The sequence below is a fragment of the Xenopus tropicalis genome, chromosome 4 (genome assembly GCF_000004195.4).
Source record: "Xenopus tropicalis strain Nigerian chromosome 4, UCB_Xtro_10.0, whole genome shotgun sequence".
NCBI lineage: Eukaryota > Metazoa > Chordata > Amphibia > Anura > Pipidae > Xenopus > Xenopus tropicalis.
Window position 1 is genome coordinate 97,454,620 of NC_030680.2, and position 23,051 is coordinate 97,477,670.

Consider the following 23,051-nt stretch of genomic DNA (forward strand, 5'->3'; position numbering starts at 1 on the left):
TCCTATGGCCTGTAATGTGAAATGGTCATTTCCTAAAAAATAATAATGCCACACATAACAGCAGCTTATGAATCAGGGGACACCCGTTCTGATGTAAGAAAAGCAAATGTGAGAACAGAGAGATTAAGAAAAAAGAGAGATCCTCAAGCAAATCATGTGTAAATCATGTATGATGGAGGCAGCACTGCTCTAGTGTATTTGTTCTACTTTTCTTTTCTTTTGTGCTACAGCTCAACAGTCAGTTTTTATACTGCTCTCTGGTTGAATTCCTGGCTGGAAGATGAATCCTGAGTAAAAATGATAAATATTAAAAATTCATAATAATGATCTGGTGTGTTTCTATCATAAGACATCTGAATATATCTCCTCTGCAGCACTCCTGCAGGGGTGGTTAAGAGTTGCCAACAGGAGAGACGCTGCATGCACTGGTAGCTATCGGCAACCTTCTTACTACAGTGTCAGTGTCCCCTCCCCAGCCTCTGTGCCATTGCCCTCCACACGGGTAACCCACAGCAACCAATAAAATGTTGGCTTTTAAACAGGTGACCAGAAGATTCTACCTGCAAATTGGTTGCTATGGGTTACTGCTCCTGCGCAAACAAAGTGCTTTTTATTACATAACCCCCACATGTGTGTATGTGCCTTGTCCATAGTGCATTGGCAAATACAATTTTCAAATCTGCTTATTTCTCAAACCACCTGATATTCAGAGTATATAATTATCAGTGGGTTCTGGAACTAAACAGATTGCTCAATTGAATCTGCAGTTGCACCATGTCAGCCAGTTCCTCAGCTCCTCGTCACTTCCTGCTCTGCTTTTTGCACAAACAACTGGAACAACAAACAGGCAGCTGTGTAGCGTGTGGCCCCTCATACACTTTCTATCCAATAAGTCAATGGCCCAAATGGCCCCTGTATCTAACCAGTTGGGTTTGCTTGCTTTTTTGTAACTTTCTGATTACAATATACTAAGATACTAAAAATGTTATTTTAAAAATGTTTAATGTTTATATGAGAAAATGTATTGCATCTCAAGTATTTACCAGTTTATCATCTTTGGACATTATATTATAAGAAGCAATAGCAGGGAGGATTGTCAGGGGGTACTGAGGAGATTTAGAGATCAGAGGCAAGTTGCCTCAGGCAGGGTGAGGGACGCAGTTTCCAAAAAAAGCTCTTTTAAAAAAGAAATACAGTAAGTATATTTCAAGATTTATTGTAGCGCTATATTTTATACAACAGAACACAGCATTTTCAAAGAGAGGCATAATCCCTTTAATTCTAAATTCAAAGGGTGTTTTACAGAGGGTGGTATTACAGAGTCAGCACCTATGCCTATATTGATATAAGAGACAAAAATGGATGCAAATGACATGCTATAAAATACCGAATAATAATAATATAAAAATGCCTACATTCGAACAGCTGTACAAATGATTGCAGCTAAAAGAATGCTGATTTTAGGTTGCAATTACTTCAAGGAAACATTTACCTGTAGGTTACAGATGTTACTTCAAGGAGTTTAGGCAGAAATAATGTACAATGACTGTTGTGTGCTGCATGCAGTTGATGTACTTTGTGTGCAAAGGCAATCAAACACCCACACACATTAAGGGAAAAAAAAAACCTGTATACAATGTCTGCAGTTGGCATACAATAGTCTATTTACAGTGAAATCTTGGGAACAGGTCCAACATTTCATTCACCCCCTGGAGTCTTTATTCAAAGGACAGGTTCATGCCCACACAGAGCCCAAGCAATAACCAGAATCATGTGATCCATGGCTTGCTCCCGAATTTATAAAATTCATACTGAAGGAGTTGTATCGCTGGAAAGAAAATGTATGATTTTGGGCTCTTCCAGCTGATTGTGTATCATTTGTAGACGATGAACCTTTAAAAAGCTTTTTCTCTCCAAACTGCAGCACAAATCAAAATAGGGAGTGCAGATATATCGCTGCATTTAGGGTCAGACTGGGGGTGCAGGGCCTGAACCCACCAGAAGGACCCCTGCTGTGGTCCCCACACACACCCCCTGGGCCCCTGCCGCCCACCCAACCCCCTCCCCCTTAGGCACGTTGGGAGCGCCCAGCAGGGATCAGTCTGACCCTGGCTGCAAATAAAGATATGCACTGAAATTGAAGTTCAATAATTTAAAAATGGATACTCCCAGAGATCCAGGATGTGTTTTACTACTACACACAGAACTACACAAAACCTTTGTAATCATTCATTATCAGCAGTGCTGAGCTTCCAATCCCCTGGCCTTAGGGCCATAACAATAGAGGCAGTGGAACCTGCAGCTAGTATGTAAATATTAGGGTTAGGACACACAGGGCAATTAGTCACATCAATTTTTAAAATTACGATTAATCAGATTAATTGCACTAAATTCCATAAGAAAACATACAAGCCGCTGCAAGGAGATATGCGGTTCAGGAGAAACTTTTATTGGTGTCGCTGTGGCGACATTGCCCCGTCTGTCTTTGCCCTAAGATATAGAATACAGCTACTGAGTTCCAGGATTTGGTCAAACAAAATGCTGCATCTCTAAAGGCTATACCAATTATTTTTCAGATTATTTAAGCAGCAACCATTGTAATTCTGCACCATAGCTGCAAAGGTCAGAGTTACACACGTCACAGTGGAAAATCAACTAAATAGATGTCTACTAAAAAATGTATGTCTGAAAAACAATAAGGTATTATTGGGGAAATGTGAAAAGGTGCAGAGTTTCCTATGGGTCTAATGACTTACAGCAACCAATCAGCAGGTAGCATTTACTGGTTACCTGTTTAAAATAAACATCTTATTGATTGTTATAGGTTACTGTACCTGGGCAGACTTACCGGTAGCACCTTTTATTACAAATGGGTGTATGTGTTACCCCACAGTTACATAGCAAAGTTTGACACTTGCTATTAAGAATCACCCATAATCAATTTTCTGTAGCAAGCAAAAAGACTCATTTATGAACATAGATGTTAAGTTATTATTAATCAGTTAGAGAATGAAAGCCTTTTGATATCAATATTTATAGATTCATGCCCACATGTCCTGCCCCTTTCATGATATGAAGGGCCTGGTGGGTGTGTGTCTATAAATACCTCTCGGCACGTTAGTGTTCGGTGTGAATAACAAGTTGGTGTGGAGTGTGGGTGAAATAAAAGTCAATATTATTTACTTCTATAAATGAGTCCTCTAAATCTACTTCTGCATGTACTAGTGACATTAAGTAAACCAATTTATGTTGACTTGGACAGAATACACTGAGGATAGGGAAAGCTGCTTCCTATTCAAAATAAACTGCATACACCAAAACTACACAGAACAGAGTGCGGTTCTGGTAGCTACAGGAAGTGACATTGTCTGAGTACGAGTCCCACAGACATTGACTGGTCACCATAATGTCCTCCCGGTCCTTGCTCCCAATAGCCATGCTGCAGATAAGTTTGTATCGGGGAGGAGTCACTCTTCTAACAATCTTTTTAATGTCTTCACACAAGTCTTTAGTGAGAGCGGCACAAGTACTAGGATCATAGGACTCATTCTTCAGCTTTGTGGCTAGGAACTCCTCGATTAGCTCCTTCACATGAGCATTAGGAAATCTATGCGCAGGATTTGCAGAATTGGCAGGAGTCTGTGTAGAAGAGACAGAATGCAACATCTGAATTTAAAGACTTTTTTTTTTAAGATGCAAAAGGCATGAATGCAAAGCAAAGAGCAACACAGCATTTAATTTCTAACTCTATGGCAACTAACCCTAAACACTACTCACTTTAAAACAGAGTAATGGCAAAGGTAATGGCTCTCATTTGTCAGCTATAAGGCATAGTTTGTTTTGTAGCATGTATCTTTTGTAACAACTCATAGTTTGTGTGTCCAGGGCATTTTTTTCTACTTCCTTTTAAGTCTTCAATAAAAGAATCAAAGAAATATGCAGGGATATACAGTATGTCTCCCTACAGAGGGAAATTTAATCTTCAAGAACTTAATCTGTCTAAAAGGAAAATAAAGCCTCTACACTATAGCTCACCCTGCTTATTGTACCCTTTGTCTAAGACCTATGCCTATTCATATTATTTTGCAGGTAAAGGCAGTTGCAGAAAAAACTTTCTCAAGCTAAAGATAACATTAACTCCTTGCATTAACTTGGAATAACCATATAGCATGTTCATCCGATGACCAATTACACATGATGGTCATTTTATCACCAGTTTAACATACACAGATATTATTTCTACTTGAATGCATCTCCTTTAATGTACAAACATGAATAGGCATAAACATTGCAAAGTCTCACCTGCTCATTTATAATGGTTATTGGACTGCAGTTCTGTGTCCGGACTCTGGTCTTTCTCCTTAATGCTGCTCGGTTCTGAAAGTTAAAATTTGTTAATTCTCATTAACAGTGTTATTGCAGAAAACATATACATTGTGGTGGCTACTACTGATGTTCATAATACAATTATTCCTTCTAAAGCTGACCATTCTTGAACTGTTCATTTGGCATGTTTAATCTGGCTAACCAAGTGGTGGCCCAAGTGGTGCTGAGCAGATTGTTTGGTCTTGGGGCCAGCCATTGGATCACAAAGAAAGACTGTACAAATCCACTGGCAGAAGAACACACTCATGGTCTAGTGCACTTCTCAACTGATGAAATCTTCTAGCAATTTTGACATGCATAAACCATGATTAGACAGCCAGGAAGCCATTGTTTTGGCACTATAATGACCTTCTACTGTCAGCTGGATCCTACAATTTAGACTAAACAGGAAGAAAAGCTCACTGTTTTCTGTTAAAATCTGATTGGTCTATTCGTACTGTGATGACTGCACAGTGTATATAGTCCCACTAGGTTTTCAAAGAAAGCAGTGATCCAAATTACAAAAAGAAAACCTTATCTGAAAAACCACAGGTCCAAAGCATATAGCTCGTACCTGTATTGTGCTACCTTTAATACTGGGGTTAATGTACATATGTGCAAGGGTGGTAGTCATTAAAAAAGAGGATCATGTTTGCCAGCAATTTCTGTGTACAAGGGTTACATAGTTACATAGTTACATAGGGTTGAAAAAAGACCATTGTCCATCAAGTTCAACCCATCCGAGTAAACATAAATGGAAGCTAGATATCTGATATGGACTTGGAGTATTTCATAGAGAATACAACATTTTCACCCACTGATAAAAGATGTTATGGTGAACAGGACCCAATTCAGTTATGGAAGTTGTGTGTTGAAGCAATGCTATAGAAGATTCCTGTAACATGTTTTGTACCTTCAGCTCCCGTGTAATACGCTGTGCAGCTAGTAGGCCTTTCAGGCTGATGGGTGATGCAGATTCCCTGGTATCTGCTGCCTTTTGAGCTCCTTCACCTTGCTGAGGTTTGAGGGTTGCAACTGCTCTTGGGGCTAAAGGACCTGTTGACTTAAATAGAAATGCACCTGTTTAGCTCTTATTGCAATACAACTTTCCTTGAGACACTTAAAAAAATGATTCTTTTGTGTATAGTACTTTCACTTAGTAATGGCACTACAGAAACCTGTGGGATATTGCAAAAAAGTCTTTTGCACTTTGCAACCTGCCTTTCATGTGGTAAACTACCCTTTGCCATAATATTGAATTTTAAATCCACTGAATTGTGGCATTGCAGGCATGTAACCATATGGGCAGCAGAGGAGCCATTGCAGCCCTGACTGTTGGCTTATAAGGATTTTGGTGTGACTTCTAGTAATTCCATGTTTATATGGGCCAGGTATAGATTTTTTATACCTTATTTCCTTTATTTTCATTAAAGGACATGTCAACCCCAAAAATAATTTTTTGCCTAATAAAAGAAAATATTATTCTAAACAACTTTGCAATATACATTCATTACAAATGTGTAAGGGTTTTTGAGTTATTTGTATATATAACTGCTATTAAAAGCAGTGTCTGCCTGTCCTTTCTGTTCTCTGCCCTTGTGGCTCTGGCATTTGAAACAATGTAACACAAACCAGCAGACTGACAGACTTTTCTGGAAGAGCCTGTCACTTGCAACATTGTTTAAAAAGTAACAACCAGGAGTTCAGCAAATACTGCTTTCAATAGCAATTACATTTATACATAACTTGCTACAAATTTTTCATAAATTGATATTGGAAAGTTGCTTAGAATCAGGGACAGGCCAAAGTATTTTGGCACCCTAGGCAAGGGCTTCAATCAGCGCCCCTGCCCCCTGCCTTCAAGCAGCTCCCAACATATTGCCCCCATCTGTACCTTTGCTAGGCAGGCGCCTACTCTGACAACCCCTAGTTCCGGCCCTGCTTAGAATTATGTTTTCTTTTATTAGGCAAAAATATATTTTTTGGGTTGACATGTTCTTTAAGCTTTTATGGAAGGACTTTGTGGGACCCCCTAAAACATGAGTTTAACACCAGTTGACATCCGCTGGGTTTATTTCACCTGGAGTTAACACTCAGTTCACAGCTTATTCCACTGGTGAAACAACATTAAAATGTACTGGTATATAAATGAATGAAACATGATCCACACACCAGAAAGATCCACACACCTTTTTGTGGAAAAAGTGCTATTTTATATTTTCTCACTGTGCATTACAGTGAAAGAAAATAGCCATTTTTTTTAACATTACAGTGTGCAGATCTTTTTGCTGATATTCATCCATTTTTGATCCAGCGCCCAACTGAAGTAAGCTTGAGTGTGAACACACAGATGATATATATATATATATATATATATATATATATATATATATACAGTCACAGGGAATAATGCTTATTGCATTGTATTGTGCATCATCTCTAAGCAAATCTAAATGTATTCATGTTGCTGTGCACAAGTTTCTGTTTCATACAATTAAACCCTGACACCTTGGGAGGTGGAGAAACTGATACCTTTGCTGCATTGTTATACTACTCTCTACTACTCTGTCATTTTTAGATTGATTAAAAAAAGACAAGTGAAATGAAGAACTAAGTGAACCCCAAAAGGCACAAGACTTACATACTAAGCTAGGGAGGGTGCTTACTTCTTTCTGCGTAACATTGTCCTTTTGTGGTCTGGAGGATGCGCGGAAAGTGACTCGGGAAAGCTTGATTTCCCCCAGCTTCTTATGCACATTCATGGTCTCTCTTTCTGTGTGAGCTTCAAGTCCTTAAGCAGAGAATAAAAAGTTTGATTCATCAGAAATATTTATATCTATTTCTATATTGTGGCTATTACACAATATAGCTCATTTATTAACACTGTACACACTTGTCCCTGGGCAATAACCCATAGGAATCAATCAGTGGTTGTCTCTTTTTTAGCCTGGTAGAAACACTGCAACAAGCAAAAAATGTCATTGGTTGCCCCAGTCTCCTAGAAATATATGTGTTCCATACAAAGCCAAGGCCAGTTTATATTACTGTCTTCCTTTGACTGTTTTTAATATGTGGCAACATGGTTTGTGTTACATGAATCTGTGCCTACCGTATTTGGTTAGTTTACACAAACCCTTTTGCTGGTTAGATGTGTCATTTTAAATGGCATCTATGAGAACTTAACCCAACAGCACAATGCTATAGCAATCCAGACTTTTATACATCCAGTCTGAAGTCACACAAAATCAGGATGATAAAAATGTTAGTATAACTATGATCTTAGAAATAACTGAAGTACCAAATTCAAATAGTCACGCGTCCCTAATTGCCAGGGACAGTCCCTTATTTTGCACCAGATAGTGTTTGTGTCTGAGCAGGGCACTGGTTTTTAAGAATGACCAACTGTACAGAAATATTGAAATTATCCAGAAAGTAATTCTCATAGCCTGCTACAGCCCAGTAAGCCCCAGCTGCCTAAAGAATTGCCTAAAACCCAATAGTATAATAACAATCTTTAGCAAGAATTTTGCCCTGCATGGCATCAAATACTAGAACAAATCTCATTACACACTGGCCCATAGGAAAGCTGTACATTCTTATGCTTTATAATAGGGTATGTTTTTCTAGAGTACCCTGCAAAATTACTGTTCTCAATACACAGATCCCAATTAATTTGTAATATCACTTACAGCAATGAAGCTCAGCCGTGGAAGCCTGTTCTCTCCCCAAAGTCCCTATGGTATCCAGTCTGGGCAGACAGAACCTTTCCAATTGAGTGCACTGGCCGATACTCTGAGTGATGTTTACTCTCAGGTTTCCAAAGCTCTGCTATTAATCGCACTTTTTCTGTTGACTTTGTTCCGCTACAGCTTAGCAAACATAACAACAGGACAGGAGTATGCAAGTAGGATTTAGTGATTATGTTTGATAATCACTGCATTTTCCTTTCCTGAGCATGAGGAGGAGCATGTTACCCAACCCTAACAAAAAAGAATAGACTAACAACCATACCTAGGTTCTGCTTTTCTGCTGACCTTGAGGTCCTGATTATATTAACCCAAAATATACAACATGCCATGCACACAATAGAATTTGTTTGAGCCTGCCAGTCCTTAACCGTAGCCATGGAAGCAATTAAATGCAATGAAGGCAATTAACTTTTTATTTATTTAAAAAAAAAAAACATTCAGAAAACATTTCAGGCAAATTACATTTTTACCATTGTTGAACAATGTGTTTTTCAACAAAGAATATTTCTACACCTGAGTCTTTATTAAAATAACTCAATTATATTTTTTATAAAGCCTAGTGCTTTGTTACATACTTCACAACTATAACAGACAGCTTGTCTTTTTCCCCCATAATGCACTTGTACCCTTACCTCTTCCACTGTGTCTTAATAAATCACTGTCTGCACCTGGCAGTGCCACACACAAAAAGGTACACTTCATCTTTTAAGCATAAATAACCCCTAAAGACCTTAGGGTTAAGGAGTATTTTAAGATAAAGGGTAACTGACCTTGGTCTTGTGAGACATTTATTCTGATTCAGGGCTAGAAATAGGGGTAGGCAGAGGCACATAACTAAAGCACAAAGCTGGGTGGGAGTGCTAGGCACTCTTCTGGCTACCTTCCCCATTCTGTGCCTGAATGTATACCTAGTAAAGACACGACAGCAAGGAAATTGAGCAAATCACCAGTAGGAGATATTACATTGTCCAGATGGACACAAAAATGGTTAGAATGTATTAAAACTACTTTACATACAGTTACACATTATTTGCGCAAATACTGGCAGACAAAATGCCTCTCTCTGCCTTTCAGCAACTAATTTGAGTGGAGGTCTGTCGGTAACCAGAATCAATGAAAGGCTTAAGTTGGTTGTTTTGACTGTATGGATTCTACCTGATGGTGGGGGCGATCAAACCACCAAATCTGACTTTAACCTTAGGGTTGCCAACTTTTTTTCTTTAAAATACTGACCTTTGGGTTTGGGGGGCAGACAATAATGTAACTAGGTGGGAAAATGGACAGGCTAGGAAGGGGAATGGGCATATGGGCCGAGGAAATGGGTGTGTGGGTGGTGCAGACACTGTCTATATTTAAAAGGGGTTGATTGGGCATGAAGAGTCAAGGAAGAGAGGGGTTTAGGGGTAGGGTGGCCAGCCTTACAAATTTACCAGCAGGTATATTGCCAGCAAATTTGTATTACAGGTATCGGACCCCTTATCCGGAAACCCATTATTCAGAAAGCTCCGAATTACGGAAAGCCCGTCTCCCATAGACTCCATTATAATCAAATAATTCAGAATTTTAAAACTGATTTCCTTTTTCTATGTAGAAATAAAACAGTACCTTGGAATTGATCCCAACTAAGATATAAATAATCCTTATTGGATGCAAAACAATCCTATTGGTTTTAATTAATGTTTTATTGATTTTTTAGTAGACTTAAGGTGTTGAGATCCAAATTACGGAAAGACCCCTTATCCAGAATACCCTTGGTCCCGAGCATTCTGGATAATGGGTCCTATACCTGTACTGGCACTGGCCCTAGCTGGCAATTTGCTGGCTAGGCCTGTCAAATACCAGCTGGGTGGCAACCCTATTGAGCCTTAGTAAATACATTTTGCTCAAAACAGTAGCCTAAATCTGTAAGCTGTAACAACTTACTTGATACCCTTGGCCGGTGCTCCTGTTAGCAGAAAACTGCACCGGTACAGGTATGTCTGCAGAAGTTCTTTGGCATAATCTTTCTTCCACTTCCTTCTTCAGATTTTTGCATCTTAAAATATTACAATGTAGTTTAAAGAGAAATGCTTGCACTAAATAATTGAAATTAGGGATGCATCAGGCATATATTACAGTGTACAAAGTGTATATATAAACTGTTGTTTTGACTAAACCAAAGGGCTTAGCAGTTCCGTCTTGTGGTGAGGATAGGAAACACATTTATCTGCAAAATCACAAGTATTTGTTGCCATCTAGAGGTCTGATCCAAAAAAACTGTCATAATTGTCAGATTATTATGTATTTAGAAAGCACCAATGTATTCTGCAGTGCTGTACAATAAGTGGATTTATTCATTGGACATACAGAATTAAATACAAAGCAACCAATAAATGATACAAGAGGTGAAGATAAACTTAAAGAGATGTTATATACACATATTATTGCAGATATCCATGGGAAACTAAATAGGTTATATATGTTGCTGCACTCTGGACAGCAAAGACAAAATATGCCAGGACAATAAGTAATAATAACTAATGGGTTCATACATCCTTTGCTAATGGTTTGGCTGTATTGTTTCTCTAGCCATTTGAATCACAATTAAGTAACTAGAAAGGTAAGTTTGAGAACTAACTTCATGTTGGTTTAAAAAACATGAAGTCACTGAATGAAATCTGATTGGCTGTTGTTGGCTCCACCCAGTGTTTCTAACCTTGGACCACAGTTATATAGTAAAAACCACTGTGCAAAGTTTGGGGACCCCGGTTTTAACAGTGTCTGAATGGCATCAATTTAAATTTCCCCACTGAAAGTCAATGAGTGACATCTGATTGGCGGTTGGTGGCTCCACCTACTTTTTCTAACCTGGAACTGTAGTTACCCAGTGACTAACTCTGCAAAGTTTAGGGATCCTAGGATTAATAGTTACAGAACGGCAGCAGTTTAAATTTAAACCAATAAAAGTCTATAGGTGAATTGTGATTTGTAGCCCCGCCCACTTTTTTAACCTTTCATCGAAGTCACCCAGTGACAAACTGCAAAGTTTGGGAACCTTGGCATAAATAATGTGAGGATGACAGCATTTTATATTTAAGCCAATGAAATTGAATGGATGAAATCTGATTGGCTGTTAGTGGCCCAACCCACTTTTCCTATTTTTGAACTGCAGTCCCCCAGTGACCAACTCTGCAAAGTTTGGGGAAATAGATTGGCTGTTGGTGGCTCCACCCACTTTTCCTAACCATTAACCTTTGTCCCCCAGTGACCAGCTGTGAAAAGTTTAGGGACATTGGCATTAAACGTGAGAATAGCAGCAAAAAGAAATTTCCCCACTGAAATAAATTAAAGAAATGTGATTGGCTGTTGGTGGCCCCGCCCACTTTTCCTAATCCTGAATACGTAGTCAGCCAGCAACTGACTGTGCAAAGTTTGTGAACCCTGACATAAATAGTGTGAGAAATGCAGCATTTTAAATTTAAACCAAAAAATATCATTAGGTGAAGTCTGATTGGCTGTTGGTGATTCATACCACTTTTTAAAACCTAAGATGCAGTCCCCTAGTGACCCTGGTGTTAATACTGAGAGAATGGCAGCAGCTTGAATTTCCCCATTAAAAGTCAATAGGTAAAATCTGATTGGCTGTTGGCAGCTCCACCCACTTATTCTAACTCTGAACCGCAGTTACCAGGTGACTAGCTCTGCAAAGTTTGGGGACCTTAGTATTAATATTTGAAGAGCGGCAGCAGTTTAAATTTAAACGTATAAAGTCGATAAGTGAAATCTGATTGGCTGTTATTGGCCCTTCCCACTTCTCAAAACTTGGTACGTGGTCACCCAGTGACAAACTGTGCAAAGTGTGGGGACCCTGACATTAAACATGTGAGAATGGCAGCAGTTAAAGTTAGGGATGCACCAAACCCACTTTTTTGGGTTCTACCGAACCATATGCTAATTAGGAATGGGAAGGGCTAAATTTTCCCCCCTAAATTTTAACCCTTTTTGAATGCTAATTAGCATATGCTAATTTATGCTAATCAGGATTCGGTTCGGCCGGGATCGTGGATTCGGCCAAAACCGAATCCATCAAAAAAAGGCTGGATTCGGCCCGAATCCTGAACCGAATCCGGGATTTGGTGCATCCCTAGTTTAAATTTCCCCACTGAAAACAATGAAAGAAATGTTATTGGCTTTTGGAGGCCCTGCCCACTTTTCAAAACTTGGTACATAGTCACCCAGTGACAAACTGTGCAAAGTTTGGGAACCCTGGCATCAAACCAATAAAATTCAATAGGTGAAATCTGATTGGCTGTTGGTGGTTCCGCCCACTTTTTCAAAACTAAAACTGCAGCCCCCTAGTGACCAACTGTGAAAAGTTTGGGGACCCTGGTGTTATTACTGTGAGAATGGCAGCAGGTTGGATTTCCCCATTGAAAGTCAATAGGTAAAATCTGATTGGCTGTTCACAGCCCTGCCCACATTTGGCCATCCAACAGTCATCATATTTTCATTCAGGCTGACCCAAGTTTGGTGAGTGTAATCTCAAAGCTGTAAGATTGGCAGCAGTTTCAATTTCCCCATTAAAGTCAATGGGTGGAATTTGATTGGCTGTTGTTGGCCCCTCCCACTTTGGGTCAACAAATATCGCTGTTTCATTCAGAGTGACCCCATGATTATCTTATTCAAGTTTGGGGGGTGTAGCTTCAAAGCTGTAAGTGTGGCAGCAGTTTGAAAATCTTCCCTGTCAAAGTCAATGGGAAAATTGGGGTGTTCGGAGCGGCGCCACAAAAAGCCAGGGGGGTGGGATCCCTTAGAAAAGCACAAGCAACCTGCTCCGCAAAGAATGTGGAGAGTTTGGGTGTTGTACCCCTAAAACTATAGGAGGAGTAGCATTTAGAAAATGGGGGGCGCTAAGAATAAGAAAAAGCGGAAGAATAAGCTGGAAGAACAGTTTGTTGGGTTTCAAAGCAACATAACTAGGATTTCCTATTATCTTCCAGAAAAGATGACCCACTGGAACGCAAGCCTACAGTCAGTTTCCTTATTTTATGGATTATACGTACTTGTATTTTTGTAAATCACACATATTCTTACACCCATACTTGCTGAACCCACATTAGGAGGATTTCAAAAGCCAACTCTGAATAACCTCAAAGGTGTATCACTGTTTCCTTAATTGTATGTAATGAAAAAAAATTGATGAACTTACAGAATAACTCCTTTTTATATAAAATTAGATACATCCATGAGAATAATCGCATAGAAGGGGGTGACATTGGAACCCATAGCTATTGCCTTGACCTGTATAAAGATTTCTCTAAAAAAATAGATATATATACTTATCTGTAGTAAAGAAAGCATAAAATATTTGTGTGCTCCATCTTGATAGTCCTTTTTGCCCAAGTGGGTAGGGACAGCCTGCCTAACCTGCTGCCCTAGGCACAGCCCCCCTGGTGCCTTATTATAAATATGCCCCTGGTAGTAACGAAGAATAAAGTGCTACTGCAACTGTGTCTTTAGTGGATCTGTTGGGACAATATACAAATTGGAGGAGATTCAGAAAGTTGGGAATAATGGAGTTAATACAGTTGAGAAGGAGTATTTCAAGGCACTTCATAGCAACTGGTGTTAAGGCAATGGGTCTGTAGTCACTGAGGCAGTCACTGCGCTACTCTGCTGTTTTAGCTTGGTTTTAGTGATAGGGACAGTTGCTAAACTTAAGGTGGCCATACACGTTAAGATCCGCTCGCTTGGTGAGTTGGCAATATCAGGCAAATGTAAGCTAATTTGATTGTTTGGCCCTGGGGGTAAACAATCGAATTATAACGGCGGCAATGGGCGCAGTAGGTTCAGGGACCGCATCAACGAGCTGACGTGGTCCCCAATCCGACTAAATCTTTTAACCTGCACGATCGATATCTGGCCAATTTCAGGCCAGATATCGGTAGGGCAGGCCTGTAGTTCCCGCCCCTACACAGGCCAATAAGCTGCCGTATTGGTCTAAGGGGCCGATATTGGCAGCTACAATCGCCCGTGTATGGCCACCTTTAGAAACTATGCCATAAAAGAGAGGTGAGGGGCAGTGTCGGACTGGGACCCCAGGGGCCACCAGAAAACCTTAGACCCTAGGGTCACTTTCCAAACCATTTGTCCTCCTTTCCTCACCAAACCTCTTTATTCTCCTAGTCTCTTGTATTTACATGCTAGGATCTATTCTTCCACCTATTTCTCTTTATTCCCATTCAGAAATAGGGAATGACCATGAAACAGGCTAAATGTTCAAGAGCAGGAGGGCCCACTGACCCCCGGCCCACCGGGAGTTTTCCTGGTATCCTGGTGGGCCAGTCCAACACTGGTGAGGGGGGTCACAGCAGTCAGCAGTGATACTTATGGGGGCTTTTATAGCCCAGGGGTATAGTTCTCCTTTAAAGCACAATTGTGTTGGGTTCCCTCACTGTAAGCCACACTTACCTGTTACCAAAATAGTCCGAAAATGGTTTCTTTGCCTGAACATGTTATATATTTACATTTGACAAAGTTCTAGTTATTTTAAAGCGAGTATGTTTTATACACCCATGGGCCCCTCTTCTTCCGCCCAGCCAAAATCTTGCAACTTATAAACCCTATAAAGTAAATGTAATGTTCTTTAGCTCGCTTGTTAGTTTCCGTCTCTCTAGCCAAATACTGTAGCAGGCCGTACTCTAGTGACCTTGACGGTCGCTGCTATTGGCTGATGCTCTGAGAGACAGGCTGTCGCCCATCAACCTTTGCGGGGAAAGATGGCGGCGTCCATGGTTCCCCGTAGGATGTGTGGAGCCGGTGTTATTTTCCATTTGAAGTGCGGTGTGCGGTGCTTGAGCGTGTCTGCGGCTCGAAATGGGAAGTTTATACCGCCTGTCCGGGCAGAAGCGCCAGAAATCCCAGGCTTGGAGCCGATCACATATGCCGATCGGATGTACTATGTCCCTGGCTTAGCACGACCTCGGAATACTGACTGGGATCGAGGATGGTCTGACCCCCGCTATTACCGGGCTCCTCCGCCTGAGCAGATGAAGTTGTTTCGGGAGCAGCCGGCATATCTTTTCCACCGTAGTTGCCGTCTCCTTGGAGGTAAGTGAAGGGATGTGCCATGTGTATATCTGCAGGGGGGTTACCTAGTGGTGACCGGGGACATTCAGTTTTACTGTAGCGCCATTCAACAAAATGTTTGTTTGGAATCTCAGTCGTAAAATATCTGCACTAAACAGCAGGCCTATAACTGGGTAGCTCATATTTAAATTGCCTTTCGCTTTGATATAGAATGTGATATTGCTAGACTTTTATTATTACATCTCCTCTTCTGCATCATTACAGCTTGCAACTTACACCAAAATACACTATGGTTCTGCAATGTTATTGGTACTTTCTGTTATCTTATTATTCTGCCCCTTTCATATTCATCTTCCAGTCTCTCATTCAAACCACTTCTTGATTGCAAGGGTAAATTGCACTATAGCAACCAGATAGCTGCTGAAAATGTGAAGTGTGCCTTTAAAACAGTGCATTGGAGAACTGCATTGCTGTTACGGTGGCCACACACGTGGCGATTTTAGATCTTTCGAAGGATCGTACAATCTGCCACTAACCGTTCAGGACTGAAACGGCAGATAAGGAGGTAGAAACAATAGGATTTCTACCTCCATCTGCCGATTCAGCCCTGAAGACAGATTTTGCTCAGGCGCCTTCTATGGCGCCCGATCAAAATCTTTTAACCGGCCCGATCAGTCGACTCACCGACTTGCCATACATGCACCGAATATCGTACGAAACGAGGTTTCGTACGATATTATCGGTGCGTGTATGCCAGCTTTATTTAGGGGAAGCCTTGGTGTTGTCAGGACCTTTAAAGGAGGCGAGGGGTTATTAAATTAATATATATTTAATATATATATATTATTATATTAAATGCCAAAAAGTGTATTGGTTATAATAATTGAAAGGCTATTTCTTATCTAGAGAATCTTTCCCAGTGTAGATATTCTGTCTTTTATCTGTTTATCTATACTACTAGTAGTATAGTAGTGCAAGGGTTTTGGTAAAATTCAATTCCTTTCATTTCATAGGAGTAAAACAGGCACTGTGGCTCACAAAGACCAAATTAAACAATGGTTTACCCCAGAGAATAATGGACATATGTGAGGACCCAGTTTACCAAATCCCAAACCATGAGGAGCTAGTGCACAATGTAGTGGCCAATGCTTGTTTATGGCACCGTCCTGGGGATCAACCAATCAGGGAGGAATACTGGTAAGTATTTAAATGCAGCACAAACAAGAGTAACCACATAATCTACCAAGTCTATGTTTACAGTGTAGTACTGGCAGAGTAACAATACTGAGAAATCAATTTCAATTGAAAATTAAGCTTATGAAACCCTTAAGCTGGCCATACACGCACCGATACTATCGTACGAAACCTCGTTTCGTACGATATTCGGTGCGTGTATGGCATGTCGGCGAGTCGACCAATATCGCAGGAAGCTGCTGATATCGGACGACTCACCGATCGGCCAGGTTAGAAAATTTTGAACAGGCGCCATAGAAGGGCTGAATCGGCAGAAGGAGGTAGAAATCCTATTGTTTCTACCTCCTTATCTGCTGTTTCAGCCCTGACGGTGTGTGGCGGATCTGACGATGTTTCGTGCGACCGATGGTCGCACGAAACATCGTCAGATCGCCACATGTATGGCCAGCTTAAGCAGATTCACGATTGCTCAAGCAAATCCAGCAAAAGTACCTCATTAGTTGAGGGGGTTTTTCACCCAGCAGGCTTTCTTAAACCAGAAGTTTGGCAGCTTTTAGTTTTAGAGAAAAAAACTCATAATGAGGTATTTTTGCCTTAAACTCTGCATGAGTTCCTTAATGGAGACATATAGGATAAATTTAAAAAACGCTAATCTTGTAGGTAATTATGAATAATAGATAGTACTTGTTTCACTTTGGTCAAAAAAATAATACTATTTGTAATAAAGGCCCCTTTATTGGAGCTCCCTATAGATCCTTTCAGGTCCTTGTCCCTGTTTCAGATGAGGGGTGGGCGTGTCCTAATGGTCCTTGCCAAAAACACAGTAGAAGGGGGATAGCCAATCACAGCCCTGCAGTCTCATAAGCAAAGACAGGCTTCAGTTCCCTATCAGGTCAGTCTAGCTGCTGATTGGTTCCTTTCCTACAGTGCAGTGCACTGCAGAGCCCCTGTACAACCTGGGAAAGGAGGCAGCAGGAAGTGGAACAGATGGGTGGGACCAGTGGGGTTTTTGGAAAAAATCAATAAATCAACCTAAAACACCACTTTTTAAAGCCCATTCTTTCTATCTTTAGATGAGTACAATTCATTGGCACAATATTGTTTTTCACACAATATGACCCCTTTAACTCACGTGGGATTTTCTTTGTGATTGCTCAAGCCGAAAGGCTCAAGCAGTCATAAATCTGCCCCTTAGTGTTTTTCAGTGGCAGATTTCAACCAGCAGAGAGACACCCAATTACCCATACCCTTCATGTCGCCTTTCATTAATATGAATGGATGAATACCCCCCAAATAGGGGATTTCTGGTCAAAAATGGCAACATTAGGTTTCCATTCCAATCAATGACAGCTGGTCACAATAAGCAAGATTATGCTCAAAATCAGTGGTTGTCCATCTTCAATTGTGAAGTTAAACAGAGCCTTTACTCTTTTATGTGTGTTAAAATATCCAATTTTCTCTCCCACGTTTAAGCCCAAAGTTGTTACAGGGCCTTCTGCATTTGTGTCAGAAACAGAACAATAAATTTCCTGCACTTTCCCAGAGGAGTCTTGTTGAAAATTGTCGCCTGGCAGCTTCTTGGCATAGAGGTAAGCTATATCATTCATCAAGAGAACACTTGTGTAGTGTAGTATATATCACATTGGTGTGTCTGATTAGAAAACTGGCAGCAGATACAATGAAAACCTTTTGCATTACATATAAGATAAAAACTATTAATACCATTAGCTGGGAAGGATTACTGGTGGTCGCACACCTCATCAGCTTCCTGTATGATAAAAGTCATCGAGTTGTAGGAACATTTCCCTGCTTCCTGCATGGGGAATGAACAGCTTTAATGTATCCATGAGAATTTCAGTGTCAGTAGGAGGGTCTATTGCTTATCATGTGTAACTGCCTTGCTGTTACTGTCAGCCATTCTAATTCTACCAAATAAAAATTTTCTTTATTTTTGCAGAATCTAGCATTTATCAAGTACGCGGCATTAATGGGTTCCTGCTAAGTTCCAAAAACCCACTGAAGCCTGTAGCCTCTGAGAGTGAGATTCAGGCCACAAAGGAGCACAGACTAGAATCTCTGTATCCCTTATCACCTGCTATTGACCTTCAGGAAGTGAATGTGTATGAGGAGCGGAATGATGCAGGTATTTCTAGTGCCACATCTGCCAGGTCTAGCTTCCTTTTGTTGGGCTGCTAAACAGGTGTGATCAAAGCTGTTGTAATACCACAGACTCCAGGAGAATGCTGGATACAGTGTAAAAAAATTTCCATTAAAGGCATGTCAAAATGACCTCCTCTGAGCTTAAATATCATAGAAAAGTGAATTGTAACTTCGTTATTTTTTTAATTATAACTTTTCAGTGACATATCTTGTTTTTCTGCCCCGCCATGTTTCGCAGGTTACGACTTATAGGGTCTGCTTTGCCTTTAGGTACTCCACTGTAACTTTGTTTTTGAGCTAAAATTTGAATGCTCCCTTATCTAATACTGTAGCTTTGCTTTGTGGCCAATGAATATAATTAATTAATTAATTTGTAAAATCACTAATAAAATGTCACTCTAATCTGCACCCTGGCAGTAACCCATATCAGCCAGTCAGTGATTAGCTATTTTCTGATAGCTGCTGGTAGAACAGATAAACATTTGATTGGTTGGCATGAGGTACTGCCCAGGTAAAAATGTGTGTGTTTTAATGATTTGTCTTGCTTTTGGCTGTTACAGGAAAGTTCTAGGATTAGAATAATTTCATGTGGGGTCACCAATAATATGGATTATTATTACATTTATTTATAAAATGCCAACATATTCTAACTAATATACAAAGTGACACAGTAGGTAATGAGGGCCCTGCCCTCCAACAAAAAAAAACAAACAAACTGTATTTCTTTAGGTTTCAGGCCTGGGTATCCATTTCCCCATCCACATACTGTGTTTGTCATGGACCCCTGCAGCACAAGAGCCGGATTCCTTCCAGATCAGTTGCGTGCCAAAATGATCATGCTTGCTTATGGCAGTGCTTTGGCTAAAGCCAGAAACCTGTTTGGGGTGAGTTTAATGTGGGTCTGTGTATATTCTTACACTAATTTAGAATTAGAGAGAGAAAGAGATATACAGAGTTAGTTAGAGTTATGGATAGATATACGGACTGAATGTTTACAGTTGGCAGCACTTACAGCTTCAGTGATTGTCATGATTGATGCACAAAATATTTTTTATTTGAGGGAATATTTACGAACCCCGTTTTTTGAAGTGATAATTGTTCTTAATATTCATTTTTATATTACTACTAATTTCTAGTAACACAGAAAATTTTAGTGATTCTAATCACTTATTTAAAAAATACACCGGCCCTATTGAAAACTGGGTGTATGAGCAGTTCAGAGATAAGCAAAAAAGTTCGACGATGAGCACATGCTTGTCCAGGGTCATGCAAGGCAGTGCTCGGCCACATCTTAGGGGTGCCCAAGGCAAGCCCACGCATCCTCTATTGCCCCCACCCCAAGGTGGGTAGCAGGGGGACAGTGAGTTTGAAAGGGAAAGAGGGAGTTAAAGGAACAGTAACACCAAAAAATGAAAGAGCTTTCAAGTAATAAAAATATAATGCACTGTTGCCCTGCACTGGTAAAACTGGTGTGTTTTGCTACAGTAACACTACTATAACTTATATAATAAGCTGCTGTGTAGCCACTGGGGCAGCCATTCAAGCTGGAAAAAAGGAGAAAAGGCACAGGTTACATAGCAGATAACAGATAAGCTCTGTGGAATACAATAGTGTTTTATCTGTTATCTGCTATGTGCCTGTGCCTTTTCTCCTTTGAATGGCTGCCTCCATGGCTACACAGCAGCTTATTTATATAAATTATAGTAGACTTTCTGAAGAAAACACACAACTTTTACCAGTGCAGGGCAGCAGCACATTATATTTTAGTTACTTTTATCACTTTCATTTTTTGGTGTTACTGTTCCTTTAAGGAGCGGAGATGCAATGCAAGATTGTGAAGTTCATCACTGCTCTCTCAGCTGGGCAGGGAGCTGCTGGCCAGACATAGGAAGTAAGCAACTAGGATTACTAGGGGGTGCCACTTGCTGCCCCCAGTGATTCTACCTTTCATTTTCCTTGACTGTATTCATTTCCAAGGCCTAACAACTTGGTGAGGTGTTAGAGCTCAGTATAAAGCAGTGGAACACACTATGATGAACTGATATACTGATCATTGGTATTAATTTATTAGTTAATTAGACTGATATGTGTTTAATATCATTCTATAAGAAACCGTCTGGATACCCCAATTTAAGTAAATCAACCCATTGGTGTTTCAGTGAAGTGCCTTATGATTCCTTCTGTTCCTTTTCTAGGAAGATGCGAAGGTTTTGCCAGAACCAATTTTGGTCCAAAGCATTGGCACAGACGGACAACATTTCCACTTTTTGGTATTTCAACTAAATACTCTGGATCTTGTTTCTGAGGATGGAGTTAAAAATATTGTCTGGATGGATTCTGATCAATCACTTTACTCCTCTGCTAGGCTTGTGGCTAAAGTCAAGAGGAAAATTGTTGAGGTAAGCATTGGCTCTGTGGATTAGATTCGATTTTGAGTTAAGTTTAAAGGAATACTGTCATGGAAAAGACGGAAAGAAATATAATTTCAAGCTATTCATTTCTTGTATATTATTATCATCTGATCAAATCAAATGAAGTGAAAGTTATATGGATTTTATAGAAAGCAAAATACAGATAGCAGAGTTTGCAGTTACCACCAAGGCTTCAAATACTAGTACCACATAGTAGTTATACATTCTGATGCTTGCCATGTTTTTAAAAAAACAAAAATGCATTTTAAGTCAGATATGAAAACATTAGGCTAGAACTGAAAAATATGCAACTACAAGGGAAGAATCAAAAAACCTGTTCAAGAGAAACAAAAACCAGGGAGAAAATATGGCCCTGCACAAGATGGTTCACTTTTCACATGTGCGCCTGTGTGTTAGATGAATTTATTCTCAGTAAACAATAATTTGAATATTTTGTATCTTTGATCATCAGGCAATTTCATCTTCATCTTTCAGTTTGCACAGTGGTAAACTATGCAAAATAAAATAAAAAAAATTCTTCTTGCCTCATACAAAGAAAAAAAAAAATGGAAAAAGCTTACTGTGGCAGTGCATGCAAGTTAAGAAACCTCCAGTTAGTCCTTTTGCTTACTTTTGACCCTGAGCTGCTATTGCTACTTTTCTCTCATCATTGTGTGGCCATAGTGTTCTGGTTCCCTAGCATCCTCCACACCACCCTGAGTGAGTAGATGTGAAATACAGTATTTCTGTATTGTGCAAGGGATGAAAGAGGGCACATAAGCCAGCATTAAGAGGAAAAGTACCCTGGCTTGTGCCACTTTTTGAAGAAATTGAACACAGGCCTGGGATCAGAAGGAAGCAACTGGAAGGCCTAACAACTTTACACCCCTCCAATGATTTGACTTTTCCTTCAAGTTCCCATATTCCTCTCAAAACAAGCAGGCCTAACATAGTTTCAAGACTGAAATAATTTATTAAAAGTCAAATGCAACTTCAAAGTTGAAAGCGATTAATTCACAGCCAATACAGAATGTATCTAGCTCTCTTTAGGAAACATTTAGTATAGCAAACTAAATGCAGCTTTTTAATGTATCCACCCAAATGTATTTTGCACCCTGTGGGCTGCAGTTCAACACTTTTTTTTCTTCTGTTTTTTTTAGGTACCTGCTGGTGTCTGTGGGTTACAGCCAGAAACCTTTAAGAAGTTTTGGGCAATGTATCTGCATGGAGCAAACTGAAAAGATTTATGGTGCTACTAGTCAAAAGAACTAATTGATGTCCATAGGTGGGCAAAGGACATCAGCATGCATAGCTATGAAAAACGGTGTTTTCTGACCCTGAAACATTTGTCCACAGACTGGTGAAGCTACAATGTGATGTCTGACATTTTGTATAATGTAATAGTGTATTATATTGTAAGAATAAAATACAGTAACTTTTATTCTCACATGGGTTTTTTTTGCTGTTTTTAAGACCATGATAGCATGGTACTAAAAACTCTGCACTTGTGTGGCATGTTTAAATGTTAAAAGGCCATATAAACATCATATTTTTCCCACCCCCTTTTTAATAAATAAATAAAAAAAACACTTAATTCCCAGCCTCCACCTTCTGTAAATGGTATGTCACAAAAAGAGCAAGTAAACCCAAACTTTATTTGGTTCCCATACTGAAGACTCTGAGCCAGAACTAGGGATAGGCAGAAGAGGGTGCAACGATGTGTGTGTACATAATCCTAGACACTTTCCTCTTATGCCTCTGCTACCTGTGCTTAAGGAGGTAGGTGGTCTGGTAGAATCAGTTTGCAAGGATCAACTGTTCAAGCAGCGCCAGCAAATTAACATTTGTCCGGTGGAGAGAAACAGCAGGGCAAGCGTGGGGCACTGTACTGATATTAACTGGCCCCTGCATTGTTCACACCTCAGATTTAGGCTGTAAAAGCAGTGCTGGCATTGTCCCTGTACATAGCATTGTATGCACTGTTCATGTGTTGTCCTGATCAATTATTAATAGGTGCTTATAAGTTTTCCCTTCTCATGCCTGTGTATGCCATACTCTGACTAACCTACCCTGCCTGTGGGAGGTGAGCCTGGTTGGGGTTTGT

General features: G+C 40.0%; 2 protein-coding genes across 4 annotated transcripts; one reads left to right on the forward strand and one right to left on the reverse strand.

Annotated features, from left to right (window-relative positions):
- Nucleotides 1–1,200: 1,200 nt before the first annotated feature.
- LOC100498184 (tctex1 domain-containing protein 1) lies at nt 1,201–14,712 on the reverse strand. Of its 3 annotated transcripts, XM_012961614.3 has the most exons (6): nt 14,565–14,674; nt 10,038–10,149; nt 7,032–7,156; nt 5,279–5,428; nt 4,303–4,377; nt 1,201–3,639 (listed from the first exon to the last, which is right to left on the reverse strand). In XM_012961614.3, exons 3-6 carry the CDS (start codon nt 7,125–7,127, stop codon nt 3,292–3,294), a joined length of 669 nt encoding a protein of 222 aa, XP_012817068.1. In that variant the 5' UTR covers nt 7,128–7,156; nt 10,038–10,149; nt 14,565–14,674; the 3' UTR covers nt 1,201–3,291. The 3 variants fall into 3 exon arrangements, with proteins under 3 accessions (XP_012817068.1, XP_002931476.2, XP_012817069.1); XM_002931430.5 differs by lacking the exon at nt 10,038–10,149 and having other exon boundaries at nt 14,565–14,712; XM_012961615.3 differs by lacking the exons at nt 10,038–10,149; nt 14,565–14,674 and adding an exon at nt 8,055–8,529.
- Nucleotides 14,713–14,766: 54 nt separating this feature from the next.
- mrpl37 (mitochondrial ribosomal protein L37) lies at nt 14,767–22,394 on the forward strand. The gene is made up of 7 exons (XM_002931431.5): nt 14,767–15,203; nt 16,196–16,379; nt 17,850–17,965; nt 18,334–18,519; nt 19,266–19,420; nt 20,732–20,935; nt 22,108–22,394. Exons 1-7 carry the CDS (start codon nt 14,873–14,875, stop codon nt 22,183–22,185), a joined length of 1,254 nt encoding a protein of 417 aa, XP_002931477.2. The 5' UTR covers nt 14,767–14,872; the 3' UTR covers nt 22,186–22,394.
- The last annotated feature ends 657 nt before the right edge of the window (nt 22,395–23,051 follow it).

What these genes read in the sequence shown, in the direction of transcription:
- LOC100498184 (XM_002931430.5), bottom strand. Translation starts at nt 14,607, where the DNA reads ATGTTCAGGCAAAGAAACCATTTTCGGACTATTTTGGTAACAG. An exon ending in TCGGACTATTTTGGTAACAG is followed by an intron (nt 7,157 to 14,564) that starts GTAAGTGTGGCT and finishes TCTCTGCTTAAG; the next exon opens with GACTTGAAGCTCACACAGAA. An exon ending in TAACCATTATAAATGAGCAG is followed by an intron (nt 3,640 to 4,302) that starts GTGAGACTTTGC and finishes TCTTCTACACAG; the next exon opens with ACTCCTGCCAATTCTGCAAA.
- mrpl37 (XM_002931431.5), top strand. Translation starts at nt 14,873, where the DNA reads ATGGCGGCGTCCATGGTTCCCCGTAGGATGTGTGGAGCCGGTGTTATT. An exon ending in CCAATCAGGGAGGAATACTG is followed by an intron (nt 16,380 to 17,849) that starts GTAAGTATTTAA and finishes CCCACGTTTAAG; the next exon opens with CCCAAAGTTGTTACAGGGCC. An exon ending in TGAGGAGCGGAATGATGCAG is followed by an intron (nt 18,520 to 19,265) that starts GTATTTCTAGTG and finishes GTATTTCTTTAG; the next exon opens with GTTTCAGGCCTGGGTATCCA.